Consider the following 20,179-nt stretch of genomic DNA (forward strand, 5'->3'; position numbering starts at 1 on the left):
AAATAAGCTAATGGCGGGCACCTCTGGCCCAAGCAATTATGTTTGTGTATTGAATAATTGATTCAAAGGGGGGAAGGGCCGCTAATCAGATCTGAGCATAATGAATTGATTTAATTAACAGGGGAATCTGAGGGGCCCTGGGAAACGCAGGCTGCACTCTGCTGAGGCGAGCGCAGCCGGCTCAGAGAAAAACCCGCGCGCTGCTGCCGCTGCGGCTCCGGCTCTGCTCGGCCCGGCCCGGGCAGCGGCTGCTCCCGCGGCTCCAGCGTCCCGGCCCTGCCGGCGCGCCCCCGCCCCCGCCCCCGCGCCGCGCCGCGCCGCGCCCTCGCTCCCTCCTCCCGAGCTCTTTGCCCCTCGGGCTGCGCTCCGAGCGCGGGTCGGTCCGCGCGGGTCGGCGGCCGCTGCTAGCTGGACGCCGAGCCGGCGCTGGGCTGGCGAGAGCTCCGCAAGCGGGCGGCGGCGGGAGCCTGAGCCGCGCGCCCCTCTGCGTCTTCGGCGTGTGCCCGGCTGGAGCCGCCGGAGGACCATGGTGTTGGACCCTGAGGACGGTAGGTGACCGACGCGTGGTGCCGGTACCCGGGACGCGTGGGCACACGGTGAGGGCGGCCCCACGGGCTCTGCCGTGACTACCCCGCTCTCGGCGACAGTGTCTCCAGAGCCCGCTCGGGCCGCTTCAGGCGGGTTGGCTGCTCCCCGGAAGCTCGGCGGCTGGATGCGTGCGCGGGTGTGGGTGTCCGGGGTGCCAGGCTCAGTCCCCGGTGTTCCTCGCCAGGATTAGGAAGTCTCCTCCGCCACCTGGAGCCCGCCAACCCCACACGCTCAGGCTGGGAACTTTCTCACCGGCTCTTGCCGCCTTGCAGGCATCCGGAGCGCCTCTGCTACCCGAGAGCCGCGGGCTTCCCGACATTGACTACTGCCAGCTGTCTCTGGGCCTGAGCGTCTGCATGTCCCCCTACTGCGGAAGTGATCCCCAGGGGGATTCCCAGAGAACTTGGGGTTGAGGGTGCAAAGCAGCATGATCATGGGGTTCCTTAGGTCAGGGACTTCATAGCTGAGGGAGGGTTAATATTGCCTGCGCCCCTGCAGGGCCCAGGAGGAAGCATGCCATCAGTTCACCCAGCCGGTGTTGAGAGGTGCCCTGCTGGCTAGAGGAGGTGGATGAACCATATAGCTCACAATACCAGGTTCATTCTGAGGCATATTTGTCTTGAAGCTAAGGAAGTTTGGGGTCCTCAAGGTCTTTCAGCTGCCAGATCCGTAGTGGTAATTTTGTATTAATAATCTTGTATTCCTTTGCTTAAAGAACCTCCACCCTAAACTGCAGCCAACTTTGGATTTCACAAAAACGATCCATCCCTGTATCCAACTGACACTCTTTACATTGCCAGTATGTTGGTAGAACTCAAAGATATGGCTGGCCATGGACCAGCCTCAGGGGCTGGGACAGTCCAGTAATGCCTGAAAGAGAAAGTGGTGGGGCAGGAAGCTAGAAAATTTGCATTCCGGAGGCAGCTGCTGGTCTGCAGGGAAAGGATCTGACTGCCTGGATTTTCTTTCTAGCCCCACTAGTCCCTTGTCCCACCTTACCATATTCCCTATGGTTATCAGCTGTTCTGGTTTGCCCAAGACTCTCCATTTGCAGCACTGGATATCTCTGAGTCCTAGGGCAAACCTGGACAGTGGGTCAGCCAGCACCTACAACTTTTTCAGGACTGATGTTCAGGGGGTAAGACTTATTTAAGGGGTAAGCTAGACTTCTTTTCTGAGGTACAGATTTGGCTTAGGCCTTCACAAGACCTAACAATTTATGACTACAGCTTCTCAGAAGGCCTATCTGGGCTCTGTAGACACCATAAGAGGGAAAGTTTGCAGACTGTGCACTTCTTTAGGGTAGCTGGTTGCAAATTCCTGTGCATGAGCTGCTATTGTGTGCTTCAGGGGGTAGGGCAGGGCATCTGAACTTAGCAGGCATCCTGATCACACTGCAAAGACTGTAGGTTCACTCTATTCTGTAAACTATAGTGGCCACAGGGAAGGAACCCTTGTCACTTAGAATAGCTCTCTAAGTGTTACTTATAAGGCCAGGCCTAAACCCTATCTTGGAGACAACGGCACTGTGTTGAGAGCAGGGCCCTCAGGTTGAAACATTTGACAGCCTCCACTGAAGAGCTCTGGAATATCTAGTGTGTCTGGGTCCTCAGGTATGGAGTCCTACCAGCCCCCAACCCCCACTGCAGGAACCTTTTCTCAGGACTTTTCTACCAGGCCAAGGACAAAATTCTGAGACCTGCCCAGAAATTTGTATGCCAGCCAATAGCACCCCCTTTCTCCTCAAAGTAACTTTGGGGACTTATCAATTGGCTTCCTCCTGCTATCCCCAGAGGCATTTCAAAGGCATTTTGGAGCACTCTTGGCATGTAGAAGTGAGAATATATGCTCATCACCTGTGGAATGTGTTGGGTGAAAACTGCCTTTTCCAGCCCCAGGGGATCTGAGGATTCCACTTCATTGTGGGTGTGTCCTTGGACCTGGAGGTTGCTTGGGTGGGGGTGAACATAGAGGTGAGAGTTACCTGTGAGCTGAGGAGAACATTGCCCAATGATTGAAACTTCTGTCTGGCTCTCTCAACCCAGCAGGCCCTTTCCTAGCTGGGAATTTAAGCCACCCAAACCTTTTGAGACTTGTTAGGCAGTTTTGTAACCCAGCTGTGAAGGCAACCTCTCTGGGTCAGTTTGAAAGTGTCATGCTCACAGCTGAGAGAGAGCTGCTTGTGGGCAGAAGTAGCCTTCAAACACAACATTGATCTCCTGCTGACATGCCCCATCTCCTTCTGCAGCCCATTGCTCAGTACTTGGAGATGCAGGGTCCTGACTCCCCAAAGCGAAGGCAGCCATGTTGCTGTTAATTGGATACCCTCTTTGGGTATCCTCCCAAAAGGCCCAGGCACAACATGTGGACAAGAGAGTGGAAATGTGGATGCTGGGTCTTGCACCAGCTAGTTCAGTCCTGGTTTGTGGGTTAGGGCCAGACCCTGAAAGTGAGGAGAAGTGTCCCTGGAGGTCAGGAGTAATGCTGCAGCTTTTGTGGAGTGAATTCCTTCAGGCAGCATAGGGGTTTCTGCAGCACTGTCTGGCCCCCAGCACAGGTCAGGGTTGGGAACTGACACCAAATCTGACAGTGGCAGTGGTGCTGAAGCCTCCTTCAGCCCTTGCAGGCATGGCTCCGGCTGAAGTGGCAAGGGAGAGATCAAGCTTGTAGTCCTGAGGGACAGCGAATCTGAGCAAAATGATATATTTAACATCAAATATACTCAAGGACTATTAGGATTAAGTATTCAAGATGAAGGGAAAAGCGAAACCCTCTGAGCTGCAGATGAGGCATCTCATTAGAAGCAGCCACTCTTCTGTTTCCTCAAAGCCTGACTTCCCTTCCTAGGAGAGGAGAAGATGGGCTTCAGCCCCTAATTCTCCACCCTGTCAAGCACTGGGGCCTCTCAGGGTAGAAGGGGCAAGACCTAGCATCCAGGTTTCCTTTGTACCAGATAATCCTCCCCATTGTTCAGAGTGCCACAGTTTACAAAGCACATTCACATGCATTATCTCATCTGATCCCCACAGCTGTCTTAGAGCCAGGAAGAGTAGGCGTCCCACTTCACATACAGAGAAACTGAGGCCCAAGGGGAGAAACTGACTTACTAAGGTCCACCATCATTAATTGGCAGAGATGAGTTAGAATCCCATCTGGTGGCCCTTTGGCACTCCGAAGACTTCAGCTTCCTTCTCTTTGCCTAGGTCTAGTCCTTAGATGTGGCTGCCAGGACCAAATTCCCAGCACATATATCTGGAGCCGTTTTTTTTTAGCTCTGGAGGAAAAGCATTATTTCCACTTTACCCTGGAGCTCTGTACTATATGTGGGGGTGGGGAAGCTCTTGGGATTTAAAAATAGGTGGCCTTCCAGGAGTAGGCAGCCTGGGCACCAGCCCCAGGGCTCTGAGGAGAAGCAGGGCTAAGGAAAGAGATGGGCACTGTCTGACCCCCTTCCTGCCTTATGAATTACGGAGCAAAAACTGTCAACTGCGTAACAGCAGCAGGAAGCTGTTGTTCACTGATGTATCCTTAGTGCCTTAGACTAGTGCTTGGCACAAAATACATGCTCAATAAATATTAGTGGAAGGAGAAAATATTCAGGGCCATTCCATGCTCAGAGAAAAGATGAGACAGTCTCCTCCACTCCGTGGAATCAGGGTGTTCTTTGGAGCTGCTAGGGTCAAGGGTAGGCTATTAGACTCAGTGGGAGGTTTTGTATCCTGCAGAGGATTTACTTTGCCAGACAATCCCAGAATCAACCAGAACCCCCAGGCAGGGCTTGTAGGAAGGGAGGGGACGGGATCAGAGAAATATCCCTTCTGTGAAGAGAGAGAACTCAAGGCCTAGGGATTGGAAGTAACAGACCTGGATTGTCCACCAGACTGACAGCGGAGAACCAGACCCTGGGACGAGAGCGGAGCCACGCGCCGAGTTGAGGTCGAGAGGCCTCCAGGTGGCGCTGCGGAGCCGGGCAGCCGCGCGTCTCCACTCCCCATTAACCCGGGAGGGAGGGGGACCTCGCGAAATGTGTGCATTTATTCAGTAGCAGGAGTGCAAACCTCATACATTGAGGGAGAAAGGCAGCGGGAGACGGCCGCCGAGATTCCCCCATCTCTTTGAATATAATTTTAGATTGAGATTCAGATTAAATCCGAGGGGAAAACACTTTATGAGGCTGAAAGCTGTGTCGTTGCCAGAGCCAGGGTTATGAGCTATCAAATGCAATTACATTAAGACAGATTATACTGGGCAAATTGAGCCATTTAGAAGGTGAGAATCAAAGAAACGGCTCTGATCCTCTCTTCCCCCTTCTCTCTCCCTCTCCCTTTCTCTCTCTCTCTCTCTAAATTGCAGTTCGTAGTTCCTTGCAATTCTGAGGCACAAAAGTAGGTGAGACTGCTTTTGTATCTGCGAAGTGCTTCACTCCTGAATGTAATTCTAGCTGAGTGCAATCTAGGTTAAGAGCCGGACAAGCGGGTAATTAGAGCCCGCTCGCTACCCGAGGACCGGCCGCCCCGCCAAGCGTGCCCGAGTCGGCGCCCTTCTCCCGGCCGAGCCGAGCTGCGGCTGGACACGGAGCGCCCGAGATGATGGTGCTGGACAAGGAGGACGGTAGGTGGCGGGCGGGGGTCCTGACACCCCCAACCCTCCCCCCTCCCCCGCCGCGGTGCGCGGGAACATATGCAGGGGCAACGGCGCACACTTTCTGGGCTCAGCTGGGATCGCGGAGCCCGCAGCGTACAACCGACTTGGGCCGGGGTGGGACAGGGTTGGGTGGAGGAGCCCGGGGCCGCGCGCACCCCGACCCTCACCCCCACCCCCACCCCGGGATTCCGGCCCAGAGCTGATGAGCTGTGCGCTGGCCGTGTGATGCGCGATGGGGCCGCGTGGAGGCTCTGGCTGCCCTCGGATCTCCGCGCCGTGGCGGTTCGCGTTGAGCATTTGGTCTCTGCGGCTGCTCCTCTCACCGCAGCCATCACCCTCGCGCCAGCCGCGTAACCCGAGAGGCGCTGGCGCAAAAGCAAATCGGCGGCTTCGGGAGAATCAGACTCCAGGGCTTGGGGCAAGCGGGAGGATGGCGTGAAGAGCCAGGGTGCCTAGTACGGGAGGGAAAGACCGGTTGGGCCCTCCTGGGCACAGCTACGACGAACGTCTGTTGGTGAGAAGACACCTCCTGTGCTGGCCCACCATCTCTGTCCCGGAGCGCGGGGCGGGAGTTTGGCCCAGAGGAAGTGTCCCGCCACAGTCCAGTAGCTTGCTGGATAACCCGTTGAGAGAAACATGGTCCTTCCTTGGACACGGGCTTTGGTGCATCTCCCCAGACCTCAGGGCCAAAAAGTCAGAACACAGGTGCCCATGGATGCTGGAGGTCACTAGCAAGCAGGTGACTCCATAAACTCCAAAGACTTACTGGCTGGGAGTGCTTTGCCTAAGAGTCATACAAAGTTAGGCACCTCAGTCCCCAGTGGGTAAAAAACGGTGTATGACCTCTGACCTAAGGCCCCCATGGTCTGCAGAGTGGCGGTATTCTGGTATCCTCTGGCCTGCTCTACAGGTGAGGCTCATGTGGTTTTGTAGGGAGAACTGGACATGATTTTTGGCACCTGTACTGCTGCTAGCATCTGTCTTTGATGCAAACCTGAAAAGGTGAGCTTGCTGGGAGTACAAGCATTCCCTAGAGTGTGGTGACTGTCCTTCACTGGGCTTATGCCCTCTGTTCACTCAGGCAGCAGTGTTATTGACATGATCATTGGTAAAGATAGCAAGTTAAGTGACTTGTTCAAGGTCACACAGGATGTTCACTTTGACACTACCATACTCGGATGCCCCAGTCTACCTATGCCTTCAGAAACATCAGGAGTTGAGGGGATCTTTAAAATGTCTGGCTTAGAGGTAATATGTAGGGGAACTCTGGGGCTGGTAAGCCCGTAAGTCTGATTCTTGGCATGCATATAGAAAGAGGAAAGCAGGTGGGGGAACTAAATCCTTTTAGGCTGCTTGAAGCGTGATATCATCTCCATCTTCTGAATTCACAGACTGATTCCCCTCACCGGCCCCAAACCCTTTGTGAACTATTAGAGGACTGGGATGGTGCCATTTTACATAGAAAGAAAAGGAGAAGAAGGAGTCTGAGGTCAGGTCTGACAGGAAGGGAAAAGACCTTGATTTGGCTCCTTTTGTCACTAACCCTGTGTTACCTTGGATCAGTCATGTCCATCCCTAGACTTGTCTTTCTCTCTCTCAGTAAAAACGAAGGACTTGCAGAAGCCAGCACAAATGGTCCTTCCTTGGTGCCTGGAGGGACTCTTACTATGGGGTGCATATGGAAATCAGGATGCATCTTTAGCTGAGGTTATTTTATGTGCTTGGTTCCACAGGTTTAAGCTAGGAATCCAGAAGACCAGAGTTCTGTACAAGGGAGGCTTCAGGCCAGGGAGATTGATTTTGTGCCAACAAGATGGCACCCTCACCTCCAACTAGGATCTGCAGCTGAATCTATGATCAGACCTTTAGAGTTCCTTGGGCTCTGATAATACTAAGAGTTTCAAATGATCCCTGAGTGGGAATGGATCTCTGGAGCCTCTGGACTGCAGTACACCTCAGAGTATGTATTTGCCCTAGTCCCAGCCAGAGCTGCAAAGGAGAGTTCAAAATGTCCCTCCACCTGTCCATTCTAAACAATATGGTGCCTGCTACCATTGACTCTCTTAGGCTCTGGGGTCCATTATAGCACAAAAAAGACACATGACTGGAGTCCTGAGCAACCACCAAATTCTTGTCCTTCAGAGCCTAAAACTGTCCTTCAAAAGCAACCTTTTTGCTCATAACTCTATGTTCCATTCCCCGTTAGAGTCTGGCCTCCCCTAGTTCCAGGAAACCTTGAAGGTACACACACCTTCATTGGGGGAGGGAGAAAGACTCTGGATTCACTCACTTGTCCACACCCACAGTAACTTCTTATATACTTTAGCCCCCCGCCCCCCCTGCAAGTGGCCATCTGAGCTGGGTGGCTACATTGGCTCTGTAGGTCCTAAGAAGTATGTTCCTTAGGGCTCTACTCAGCACCCTTTGTCTGGCTGCAGCAGGGACTCCTGGCTCCTATTAACCACCCCCAATGCCTTTTCTCCACCTGACAGCATCTTGTCGGGAGAGGCTGGGGCTCCACTGGTTGAAGTCGGGTCTGCCAGCTGCTGAGGACCAAAGCTTTTGCTCTGCTGGGCTGCAGGGCTTTCATGTTGCACTTCTGAAAGATAATAAAATATCAATCGTTTTGCCGTAGCAACGGGTTTAAGAGACTTTCTGAAGTATTGAATCTTCAGAAAAAAATTTTTTTTTTTTTTTGCTTTTAAGCACAGTGCATTATTAATAAAGTAATCCATTAGGTCGAGCAGTGAAGGGTCACCACAGAGACAGAAAGATCTGTTTTGCAAACGGTTAAACTTTGGGTTTTAAGATTAATTGCTTTCATTTGGACGCTTGCTCTTGGCCTAGCTATCTCCACTTTACTGGAACTCAGGGTCCGGGCTTTCTAAACGCTGCCGGGTCTGCCTGTCAGCGAAAGGGAGCTGAGCTCCAACTTCCCCAGAGAAACAGCCTGTCTTCTCCTGGCACCTGCAGTTTGGGCTGGCACCAGAATGTGTGCCTTTGCCAGGAGATTTGAAGTCCCAGGGGAGCAAAGGGAGGTACTATACTGAACCCTGAGAATCAAATTAGGCCTCAGCTATTGAAGAAGAGGCCCTTCATAGGGATGGACAGAACAGTGACAGCTTGAGCCATGTGGGCCTGGGCAAGAGAGGATGCTGAGGGCACCCAGCTGGGGATACTGGCATGCTCCCAGGTTCATGCAGGAGAAGGGCAAGACTGGGTATAAACCGCCTCTGTAAAGGCCCAGCAGGATGGCTGGGGTGACCACAGGAAGCAGCAGGCAGATTGTGGAACTAAACACCAGACATGATTCTTAAAGCATTTTTAATAAGTAAAAATTGCTTAAGGAAAATGGAGCTGGGCTCAGGAGGACCAGACAGAGGAGTCTTCAATTGTTAATGACTGCTAGGAGCACAGCCACCACAGCTGACTTGGTTTGTCTAAGAGACAGGCACTTGGCTGTGTTCAGCTACTGACCAGCGCCTGTTCAGCCACCAGCAGGACATCCATGGATATCCCATCACAGCCTGGACCACAGAGGGTCCCAGGGCCTTTTCTGACAGTGTGGTCTGGACCACCGGGCCCTGCAGATAGAGGCAGGGAATGGGCCCTGATGCTGTTCCATGCCAGAGACCCCAGCCTGCTGGCAGGACAGGAAGGCAGACCCTAGTAGGCACTGCTGCCTGAGGAGGGCTAGTAAAGGCCTTGTGAGGCCGGCAGGGTAGGGACCAGACCTGGCATTCACTGGGTACCTAGAAGTGGGGGTTGTCTCCATCTGCATCTACCATAACCAGTGCCAGGAGCGGCATCTCCTCACTGGTGGGAATGAGGTGTCAGAAATCTTGGGTAGCATATATAGCTGCTTCTCCTTCCTGCCCAAACTCAGCCAGGCAGAGTCTATAAAGATGGGTCTCCCCTACCCGCTTCTGGAGCTTTGGGTAAAGAGGCAGGTGCCTCTCGGTTCCCTGCACTTCCATTCATTTGCCTGCACTAAGGCGGGCGGGGTGGGGGGGACAGGGAAACAACATAAATTGGTCTGTCGTCCAGAATCCATGTCTCGCTAATGTACCCAGATTAACTCAACTGTAAATTGTCTCCTTGGATGGCGGTGTCTTGCTAAAAGTTTCCCATATGATTCATGATTTGGATTGCTTTTAACGGCTATTGGCTAAGCAAGCCGGTGACTGTACAAGGTGATGCAATTGGCATTAGTGAGGGGAGGCACGGGAGCGTGTAATGCAGTCAATACTGCATTAACTACTGATGCCCAATTACAGGGAGCAGGAGAGAGCCTTTCAGGAGCATTAGGACTGGGGAAGCTGAGATCACTGGCCGCTGCTTGCCTAAAAGCTTCACCCTTTGCATGCCGGTGCTCAGTGCTGACATGGCCACTCACTTGGTCTCTGTGGCTATGGGAACTGCTTTTCTCTCTTGCTGTCTCTCTGAACATGTCCCACGAAGATGCTTTTAGCACATGGAAATGTGTAATTGCCTAGAGCTGGGGGCCTGTCTTTCCCTCCTGAGAATTGATTCTCTACCCTATCCTGTGTCCCAAAGTCAGACCAGGTGACTGTCCTACCCTCTTCATTTAAGGTTCCTCTCAGCAGGCCCCATTAGTGAGCAGGACCTAGAGAAGACCTAGTTTGGTCTCATGCCCTTGGAACAGATAGATGATTATCAATGAGCATTGACAGCTAACCCTCTGGGATCATGGGCAAAGGAGACACAAACTAGTTCAGCCTCGGCTCAGCTAGGCTGCCAGCTCAAGGGTGCCCAAATTGGGAAGTGGCTGTGGTTGGATGGGCTATGGTGGTGCAGCCTGAGGAGGCTGAGCAGGGAGTGACCTGAGGTGTGTTGGGGTCCTGAGCAGATGTGGGTGTATAGAGTTAGGAGCCTCTTCCAGAGCTGCGCCTTACTGAAGGCAGTGCTACTTTCATGTAGCCTGGAGGCCAAGGATGTTTGGACTTATCTCCAGGGGCCACGCAGCCTCCTGGAAAGCCCTGATATAGGGTCATTGAGAAGATTGGAAGGAATTAGGACAGAAGGTGGAGAAAAGGGTATAAATGCCTCTGTGTGTCCTTAGACCTTCTGCTACCTCTACCTTCATGCTAAGCTGTGCAGCTACTGTGTCCACTGGTTTTGTGTTTCATGTTCACTCAACATTGAGATTGCTTTACCTCCATACTTTCTCACCTCTACCATAAGAACAGCCATATCTAACAAGTTTGTTATCAGGATTAAGTGAGATACTGTTCATGTACCTCCTTGATCCACAGAAAGCCTCATAGTTGTGTGAAGCAATATTGCCCCCTGATCAGTTTTAGTATGGTATGAAATAGTCCTGGACTCAGTCCAGTGCCTTGTTCACTGATGAGCACTGTTCTTCACTGTCCTTCCTCCAGTTCATCCACCGTGGTCCTTGGTCACTGCTGAATGAGAAGCAGGCTGGCCTCATTTCTCAACATTGCCCAGATCCTCAGGGCAGGGATCATCAAGAGAAAGGCCTCTAAGATGACTCTTCACAAATCCTTCACTTATAGGGGGAAGGTTGAGGCTAAAAGAGGGTAAGAGAGTTGCCTGGGTTATGTGGCAGAGCCTAAGCATATTTCTGGGTTCCATTCTCAGCTGTCATGTCCTCTGTACTTGCCCCAAGGCATGATGAGACTGGGTGCTAGAAAACTCTGATGACAGGGAACATTAGCTGGACTAGGATGGCATGCCTGGGTGTCCCACTCATAGCCTTAGCTAGCCTACTGCCAGCCCAGGGAATGTTGTTGTGTCTTCAGCTGTAAATGCTGATGGGCACTTGTCCGTGCTAGGCCTTTCAGACTGGAGAACCCTAGAGATGCATTTAGTGCATACACCATCCTGCCTGACTTCCAGCCTTCCTGCCCCACATGCAGGGAGTGGAGGATATTGAGGCATGCAGAATATCCTCCAACCCTCAGACTTAACTCTTCACAGTGCTACTAGGATGGTTTCCTGGCAGGTCCATGCTCAAGAACTACACCATGGAGTCAACTTGCATTGGCTTGTTTGTGAACGTCTTCCCATTTCTGAGTTCAGTAATATCACATCAGTAGCTTGAAATCACCATGGCGGGACTATCTACATCATGGAAACAAATCAGGGCTTTTTCCTGGAAAGCTGATAGTTAAACATCAGCACATCACTGGATTATGTTCACCTAGGACTCTGGACCTACCTGTTACTATTCTGCTATCTCCATCCTTGCGCTTCACCTACTCTCTCTCTCTCTCCTCATGCTCCTTACAGACTGAACCATCCTCTGCTACCCTGGCATTTTACCTGAGACTGACTGATACCTCTATCATCACCCTAAGCTATGCAGGTCTAATATGACCACAGTGGTTGGTGATCCATGGAAACCCAGCATTTGCCTCTATACCCTTGCTCTTGTTGTCCCCCTTGCCTGGCATGCCCTGCATCCTTTAGTTGGCCATACTCAGAGAATACCTACCTAGCAACAAGCTAGTCTCTCATTGGTTGGTATATGTTATTTTGTGCTCTATCATGGAAGCCTATAGTCACTGATACACCTGGGAAATTAAAAGCAGGTAGTGTGAGGCGTGGGCAGGCTGAAGCAGCTACAGGGGTAAATGCCCAATGTGGAGGTCTTCTGAGTTCAGTCATCAGCTCCTACCTGCTTCCCCTTCCCCTGGAGATCACCAAGGCTTTCCTGAGTGCCCTGCTGTCTCCAGGTGCAGTCTGCTAGCATGATTCAGAAGACCTGGGTTCTAGTCCCAGCTGAGTGCTGTTTGACTTCAGACAACTTACTGAACCTCAGTTTTCTACAATAGGAGCAACACCTAACTGGCACCTACTGTCCATATATACACATAATATACCAGGAAGCCTCCTGCCTGTGTGAATTGACATTGCTTTCTGCATGGTACAGTGTGATCTCTTTGGCTTCAGCCTCTGTGTCTTCGGAGGTAATAAAAACAAAGTAGCTTTCATCTTATTGAAAGCTTACTTTAAAATGAGGCATTGGAATATGTACATGTATCAGTTATTGCTGTATCACTAGCCACCCCAAATTCAGAGGTTCAAAACAATAGCATTTATTTAGCTCAAAAATCTGTGGGTCAGTGATTTAGGCTGTGCTGGCTGAGCAGTTTTTCTGTTCTCACACCTGGAGGCTGGAGGATGGCTGCTCAGTGGAATGCTGGGGAGACAGGACTGCGTACCCCTCATCATCTGGCAGACTCATCTGGCCTGTTCTTGGTGGCAGAGAGGGGTCCAGGAAGAATGGAATCTCACAAGGCTTCCCGAGGCCAAGGTCTGGCATGGGGATGTTGTCACTTCTGCTGCATTCCATCAGCCAAAATAAATCACAAATCCAGCCGAAGTTCAAGGACTGGGGAAACAGATTCTACTCTTGAAGGCAGGAAGCGAGAAGTCATATTACAAAGGGCAGGGATACTGGAAGTGATGGAGGATGGGGCCATTTTTGAAATCAATCTGCCATGTATCTTCCTTGTATGATCTCATTTAATACCCATGATGACCTTAGGAAGAAGCTACTGTTATTATCTTCATTTTACAGATAAGAAAAGTGTAGTACATAAAGCTTAAGTAACTAGTCCTAAGCCCCACAGCTCTCTAATGCCTGCAGTGGCTAAGAACACAGGTGGTCTGACTACAGAATTGTGTGCTCATTCTCTGTTCTCTGCCGGCTTTCTTTTCCCACAGTCAGACTTGGAACTGGGGAGAGGAACACTGAGTGGGTAGAAGGAGCCTTCCAGAGGATGACCGGGGGTGGGAGAGAACTTGCTATGGGGGCAGATTGTCAGGGGACTGCCTTTGAGTCCTGTCCCCATTTCTCCAAGGGCAAGTTTGGAGGGGACCATATGATCAGCCTCCTCTTCCAGCTTTTCCTCTCTGTCTTTCAAAGCCACTGGACAGACATTTTGAAAGGGGGTGAAGCTCTGTGGTCAGCAGAGGTAACTTAAACCGACCATATATGCAGATTTGGTCTGGCAAGAATCAATTCATTGGTTGGCCCCTCGCCTCAAAACGGGGCGGTAAGTGGGCTGGTGAGAGGCCTGTGTACATTCATAAACCAGCTGATTGAAAAGCAATATTTCAGATAAATACAAGCCAGCGATCTATCAGTGGTTGTAATAAAACCCAGGCTTCAGGCTGTGATTTTATTTTGAAATAATAAGAATTGCTTGATTCTTTTTACTTGAGTTACCATGGTAATTCCGGCGTGGAGCAGTGTTATATTGATTTAGAAAGTGGACAGTAATATTTCTTTTGTGTTATTCTGTTTCTAGGCCTTGATTTCTAATTTCCACTTGGAGATTACTTTTATAAATTTCTTAAGTCCTTCCACTTTTTTTCCCCTCTCACAGTATAATTTTCCTCTCATACGCCGCTATGTTCTGAGCTTATTGGTTTGCTCTTATTTTAAATTAAACTTGCTGGTTTCAAATATTGAAATGACATCTTTGTCTGTGTCTGTACTTTGGTTTAGCAAAATATTACAGTCTGACGCTTTCTGCTTAATAATTTAAGGGAGGCATTCTGTTGGCCCTCACTGGGTGCTGATAACTTATGACTCAACCAACGCAGGCCTTAAACTCCTGACATTTTAATATTGTGTGGCGGGAGCAGCCACCCCTCTGTTCTGAGTCTCAGTGGAGAGAAATCCGTGTGGTACCCCAGAAGGGAGTTTTAATAATTCAACTTTGCTGGTTGGCACAATGACTTGGTGGGGGGTGGGAGACGCACTCTTCCCAGATGAATGGGAGCAGCACAGGCCTGGGCTCCTGTGGCCCACAACTGCTCTGTTCCATCCCACCGTCCCTCTCTCGTGGGTCTTTAAGAACCCCCATCTCTGATGATAGATTTTCCAGGAACAATTGGGTAGTATTGCCTGTGGGTGTCACGAGAATATGTGAACTCTCTGCTTTCTTGGTTTTCCCATTTGTAAAATGAGTGTGGCTAGCATGGGCTTTGAAAGTTCCATAGACTGGGTTCTAATCCTTTCTCTGCTTAGTAATTCTAGTGAGTAGATTTTAATAGTCATTTTAGCTATAAAATTGGTATGATCACAGCCACCATTAAGGCCTGTTGAGACTTTATCAGGCAAAGGTCTGACAGTCTTGTGGATGGTTGATACAATTCCCCTAACCTTCTAGGGTTTTGGTGAGAGACAAAGAGAAAGTGGAAGTGGTGTGTGCTTTGGCAAGCTTTCTCTGCTCCCAGCCCACCCAAGGTTCTGAGCTCTTCAGAAAGGACCCAGGACTACCACTCCCTGAGGAGGTAGGTCAGTTCTACCCTCTTTCCTAGTCTTCCCACTGAAGGCAGGAATCTGGGGTGGGCTGGAGACAGGGTTGTGTCCTCTGGGCCCCTCTCTCACAACACTTCCTAGCAAGGCCTGTGCTCTTCAAAGATGCTCACAGCAATGTAGGCTGTGGGCCAGAGATCTGTCTGCAGGGATCTCTGCCCCTGAAAGGCCAGCAGAAAGGTCTTTCCTCTCCTGAGTGTGCAGGCCAGTGTGGTGGTGTATTAGTGATTAGTTATTGCTGAGTAACAAGTTATTTCAAAACTTAGCAGCTTAATGCAACACACATTTAGTCTCTCATTTCTGTGGGACAGGAACCTGGGGCAGCTTAATTGGGCCTCCACCTTAATTGGGCCCTCAGTTTCTCACAGACTGTAATCAAGGTGTTGGACAGGGGCCACAGTCTTGTCTCAAGATCCATGGGGAAGGAGCCACTTTCAAACTCACTTATCTGGCTGCTGTCAGGATTAAGTTCTTCATGGGCTGGGGACTGAGAGCCTCAATTCCTTGTTGACTGCTGGCTGTCCTTTGGCTCCATGCCATGTGTGACACTCCAGCATGGCAGTATGCTTCTTAACACCGTCAAGAGAGAGTGTCTGCTCACAAGAAGGAAGTCACAAGCCAGGTGCGGTGACGTATGTCTGTAATCCCAGTGGCTTGGGAGGCTAAGGCAGGAGGATCCGGAGTTCAAAGCTATCCTTAGCAACTTAGCTAGGTCCTAAGCAACTCAAAAAAAAAAAAAAAAAAAAAAAAAGGAAGTCACAGTCTTACAACCTCATCACAGAGGTGATATTCCATCACTTTTGGTGTATTTTCTTCCTTGGGAGCAAGTCAATAGGTCTAGCCCACATTTGAGGAAGCCAGGTAAATCACACAAGGGCATAAATGCCAAAGACAGGGTTGGTGGTGACTGTCTTAGCAGCTGGCCTGCCATAAGAGGTTAGCCTCTGCAGTAGCACCTCTGCTCCAAGTGTCCAACAGGTTAGCTTCCCCTGGAGTCATCAGCCATGACTTAGGGAAGGCCACGTCACCAGTCAGTTTCAACCAAGGACGTTACAGATGTCTCATAGTCTTTCGTTTCATCTTCATAGCACCTTGGGAGGCTGGCAAGACAAATATAAGCTAGCCCCATTTTGCAGAGGAGTAGGTTGTACCCATAGACACCTGCCTGGGTTACCCTAGTAAGTTGGCATGTGACAGAGTTCAGAGGAAGAAGGCCCCTGCCTGCAATGAGCCTAGGGAGATGGTGGAAAGGACACTCCCAGGCTTTTCCTGGCCCTAGTGGTGAGAGGGGATGGTATTAATTGTGTGTGGGGACACACACACACACACACACACACACACACATACACACATACTCACATACACACATTCACACCCTCAGGCTGGAACTGGGAACTGCTCGGTTCCCTTTTTTTAAGATGATAAGTGTGCCAAGATTGTAGAGGCCTGTGGACCATCCATTCAGGGCCTCTCTTTTCCTTTAGTGGTTGCTCACCAGACCCTCCAAGGAGGTGGGGATGGTACTGTTGTGAGCCAGCCTGCCACAGCTGTTGACAGAGGGCCTCCCTTCCCCCTGCATGTTTCTAGGTAAGGCGGAGTCAGGTCTGTGAGGAAACCTGGGCAGAGGCGGCTTCCCCAGTTCCTTGTGAGGGAGCAGGGTTCCTGTGGGATGAAGCACTCCCATCAGCTGCCCAGGGAGCACGAGGCCAGAAGCAGAACCCCTGCAACCACATCCTGGCACTGCCACCACCTTGAGTGTGTACTTGGGCGGGTCCCTTCCCCTCACTGGACCTTGGTTTCCCCATTTATATTGCCAAGGGTGCTGTTTGAGTCCTTGTGCTGTTGGATATGGGACCATGACTGTAGGGCAAGAGACCAGCAGGAAAAGGACCCTTTGGAGGTTTCTTTTTCTTTCTTGGTCTCTGAGGGTCACAGAGTTCACAGGTGAGAGAGCATTTGTGCCTCCTCCCCCACCCCAGCCCTCTACACTTGGTCTTGCCACATTTGAGTCCAGGTCCAAGGCCTCTAGACCCTGCTGTTTCCTGGTAGTATAGAGTCTCAACTAGGAGGCAGAGGGGTCCCCTGGAACAGGTCCAAAGCTTCAAGGCCAAGAAGTGGAAGTTACAACACGGGGCTGAGAGCACAATGGTCACTTCCCTCCTTTTATGGCCAAGAAAACTGAGATACCAAAGCTTCTGAATCCTGCTCAACTCACTGTGTCTGAGATACTTTCTGAGTAGAAAAGTCTAGGGCTCAAAAGAAGCTGTGGGAAGCCCAGCCTGAGGCCCATATCTGCCTGTCAGTCAGAGGTTGACTGTTCCAGGCAGCTGTGTTCCCTTGTCACAATCTGTTTTGCATCTGTGAGGCATCATGCACATTCAGGAGCCTGGGAAGCAGTGGGCAGTGGGCAGGGCTCCCTGGGGCACTGGGTTCCAGCCTGGCATGCCACCCAAGCACAGAATGCAATGTTTTTACCTGCCTTTTGGCCCCCAGGATGTTTTCACACTTCTCTTTGATCTTCAGACTGCTTTATCAGATCAGTGTGAAAATGTGCCTTATACATGAGAATAATATCTCATTAGTATTAGTAAGAATGCAAAAAAAAAAAAAAAAAGATCCAGGAAAAAATTAAAATTGGTTGAAATAATTAACACAAAGAAAACTGGCAACACTAAGACTGCACCTGGTAAAATATGTTATTGACTGAAAATTGACAGAAGAATCAAAGCTTCCCGACAAAATTTAGATCTGCAGAAGTTGGCTCCAGAAATATTTTCTGGTAGAAATAATTGCCACATAAGAAATCTCAACAGCAGCAAAAGCCTAATTTATGAGTTGACATGAGCCAAAACTGATCATGAACAAAATAGTCACATAAAAATTTTAAAATCATTGATCCCAAAGAAAATAATGCTAATAAGTTAAAAACAGGGGTGGAGGTAGAAATGATTCAACACTATTGAAGATGAAATTGATTAAGAAAATAAGTCAACTTGGTAGTTTATTAAGAACTATTTCTTGATGAAAAAACAGCACTGGTATAATTGTAACCAAATTACAAGTGTCAGGGACCACCCCTACTTTCCTTCCTGCCTTCCTTCACTTCTTTCTGCATTGGCATTCTAAGCCTGATTGGAGGGGGCAGGAAGGGGTCTGGTTGGTCTGGGTTCATCAGAGAGGAAATAGTTGAAGAACCCCCCAGAGCATCAGCCAATATCAGATGCTTAATAAATATTTGTTGAATAGTGAGTAAATGACTGAGTTAACAGGTAAAGGAGGTCAAAGGGGAAAAGAGAAAATCATAAGGATTCCTTTGTCCCGGAGAAAGAGAAGAGAGAGAACAGGAACTCTGAGTTGGTGGCCAGCGAGGTCGGTGGGGCTGGAGCCCAGAGTGTCATTGACATGGCTGTAGTTTTGGTCTGCATTGGCAGGGTCACCCTATGCATAGCTGTGTAGGCCACGGTTAGGAGCTGGGATTTTGTACTAAGGTCAGTGGGAAGTCTTTGAAGGGTTTTAGGCAGAATCAAAACTCATGATCAAACTGACATTTTATTAAGCTTATTTGGGCTACTCTATGGAGAATACATTGGAAGTGATAAAACTAGAAGCTAGAAAAGGGCACTATGTGTGGAAGGTCCTTCCTTTTTAGCCTTACAGGTGACTCCCCCCACACCCCTAATTGATTGCCCCAGGCTCCTTCTGGCTTTCCTTTAGTTTCTTTCTGCACTTGCAGTCTGGGCCTATGGATGAAGAGGAGAGACATAGATTTGTAATCTTTAGAATTCTTTAAAAGAAACAGCAGCTTCATGAGGGCATGACTAATTACTGCAGAGGCAGCCTGCTTTGGGCTTGGCTGGCAACACATACAACTTTTTATCTCAGTCCTGCTCTGCTGTTCCTTGACTATGAGATCTCAGGCAAGTGTTGATCTACCACCTACTGCTGCATGACCCTGATCAAATCGCTTAAACTCTCTGAGCTTCGATTTTCTCATACATAAATTAGGGCCTAGGGTATCCTCCCTGTCTCCCACCCAGAACTCAAATGAAAAACAATGCTTTCATGCATCTTGTCAGCTGGGCAGCACTGTGCTCACCTAAAGAATTGTTGGTGAGTACACAGTGAGTGCAGGAGGCAAGGGTATGTGTGACACTTGTTCCTGCCACCCTTACCCCTGAGAGGTCTTCTCAGTCCTAGCTCCCCAGAAGTTAGAGGCTTGTTCCTAAGATAACACTCCATGGTGATAAGTAGCCTCATACCTAGAAAATGGGCATGTGTCCCTTTGCCTCAAGGCCCAGTTATCCCTCTCAAGTGACAAGAGTTGTCCTGTTCCATCTTGGGCCCTCTCCATATGCAAGAGATGTGGAGACTGGCCTTTCTCTGCTGAGATGAGGCCTGGATGGCCATTGCTACTCTCATCCTGACCCTGATCATTCCCTAGATGTGGGGAGTAGGGGATTATGCCTTGCTATAGTTTTCTCCTTGCTCCCCCTGATAGCCTAGATATTCCATGTTTTTGAGTCACCTTCTCAGACTAGTCACAAAAGGGCATCATCCCTAGCCTGGACACAGGCTTCTTTCAAAAGCATCCTTAGTGCCTTCCTTCCTGGTGCCATGCCCTGGATCTGAGCTCGCACACCCTGCCCCAGGCTGGGCTCACAGGTCCTGGGAGAGGGCAGCATTCCATCCCCAGCCTCCACTGTGACCATATTCATTGTGCACATGCCATTATGCACATGTCACTTGTGGCATCCCACATAAGACAAGCTCACAGTCTTGAAGGAAGGACCTGTCTCCTGTGGGCAAGGCTACTTTCCAGACAGGGCATAGTCCTTGAAAGATGCAGAAATTTCAACAAATTTGGAAAGATAAAACATGAATGCAATGGTGGAAGCAAATGGATCAGAGAAGAGCACTGGATCCGGTAAGGTCTGAGAGTCCTGGGGACCGAGACTGGAAAAGTGGGTGGAGTCAGATTTTTGCATGGGGAGGGAAGACTGGAGAATAGAAAGGAAAGAGGGACTCTGGAACCTTTGTCTCCCTATGGTTGTCCTGTGAGGCCAGGGCTCAATTTTTTTATGAACCAGTCTCTCCTGTTCTCAAAGGAATATTTATTTTATGATTGTTACATAACAGCTTTATTGAGGTATAATTTACATACCACAAAATTAACTTTTTTAAAACGTGCAATCTAGTGGCTTTTAGTATATTCGTAGAATTGTACAATCATCACCATTATCTAATTTGAGAACATTCGCATCACTTCAAAAAGAAACCCTGTACCCATTAGCAGTCTCTCCCCAATCCTCCTTCCCTGGCAACCACTAATCTACTTTCTGTCTCTATGGATTTGCCTATTCTGGACATTTCATATAAATGGAATCACACAATATGTGTTTTTTTTAATCTGGCATCTTTCCTAGCATAATATTTTCAAGGTTCATCCCTGTTGCAGCATATGCCAATACTTCATTACTTTTTATGGTCAAATAATATTCTGTGTATGTGTAATATTTTATCCATTTGTCAATTGATGGACATGTTGGTTGTTTCTACTTTTTGTGAATAATGCTGCTGTGAACATTCATGTAAAAGATTTTGAGTAGGACTGTTTTTTCACTTCTCTTG

At 49.6% G+C, this 20,179-nt stretch overlaps 1 protein-coding gene across 2 annotated transcripts in view; it reads left to right on the top strand.

The window, feature by feature from the left end:
* Nucleotides 1–441: 441 nt before the first annotated feature.
* The window catches only part of Lmo1 (LIM domain only 1), a 39,746-nt gene continuing 20,008 nt past the window's right edge, over nt 442–20,179 (top strand). Inside the window, exon 1 of one of the 2 annotated variants that reach the window (XM_027942357.2) lies at nt 442–548. In XM_027942357.2, the coding sequence (XP_027798158.1) occupies nt 527–548 (22 nt within the window). In that variant the 5' untranslated portion in view covers nt 442–526. Of the gene's footprint in view, nt 549–5,120; nt 5,200–20,179 lie in introns of those variants that run through there. The other variant, XM_027942356.3, reaches the window with a different exon arrangement.

Source organism: Marmota flaviventris, chromosome 9 (assembly GCF_047511675.1).
Source record: "Marmota flaviventris isolate mMarFla1 chromosome 9, mMarFla1.hap1, whole genome shotgun sequence".
Classification (NCBI taxonomy): domain Eukaryota; kingdom Metazoa; phylum Chordata; class Mammalia; order Rodentia; family Sciuridae; genus Marmota; species Marmota flaviventris.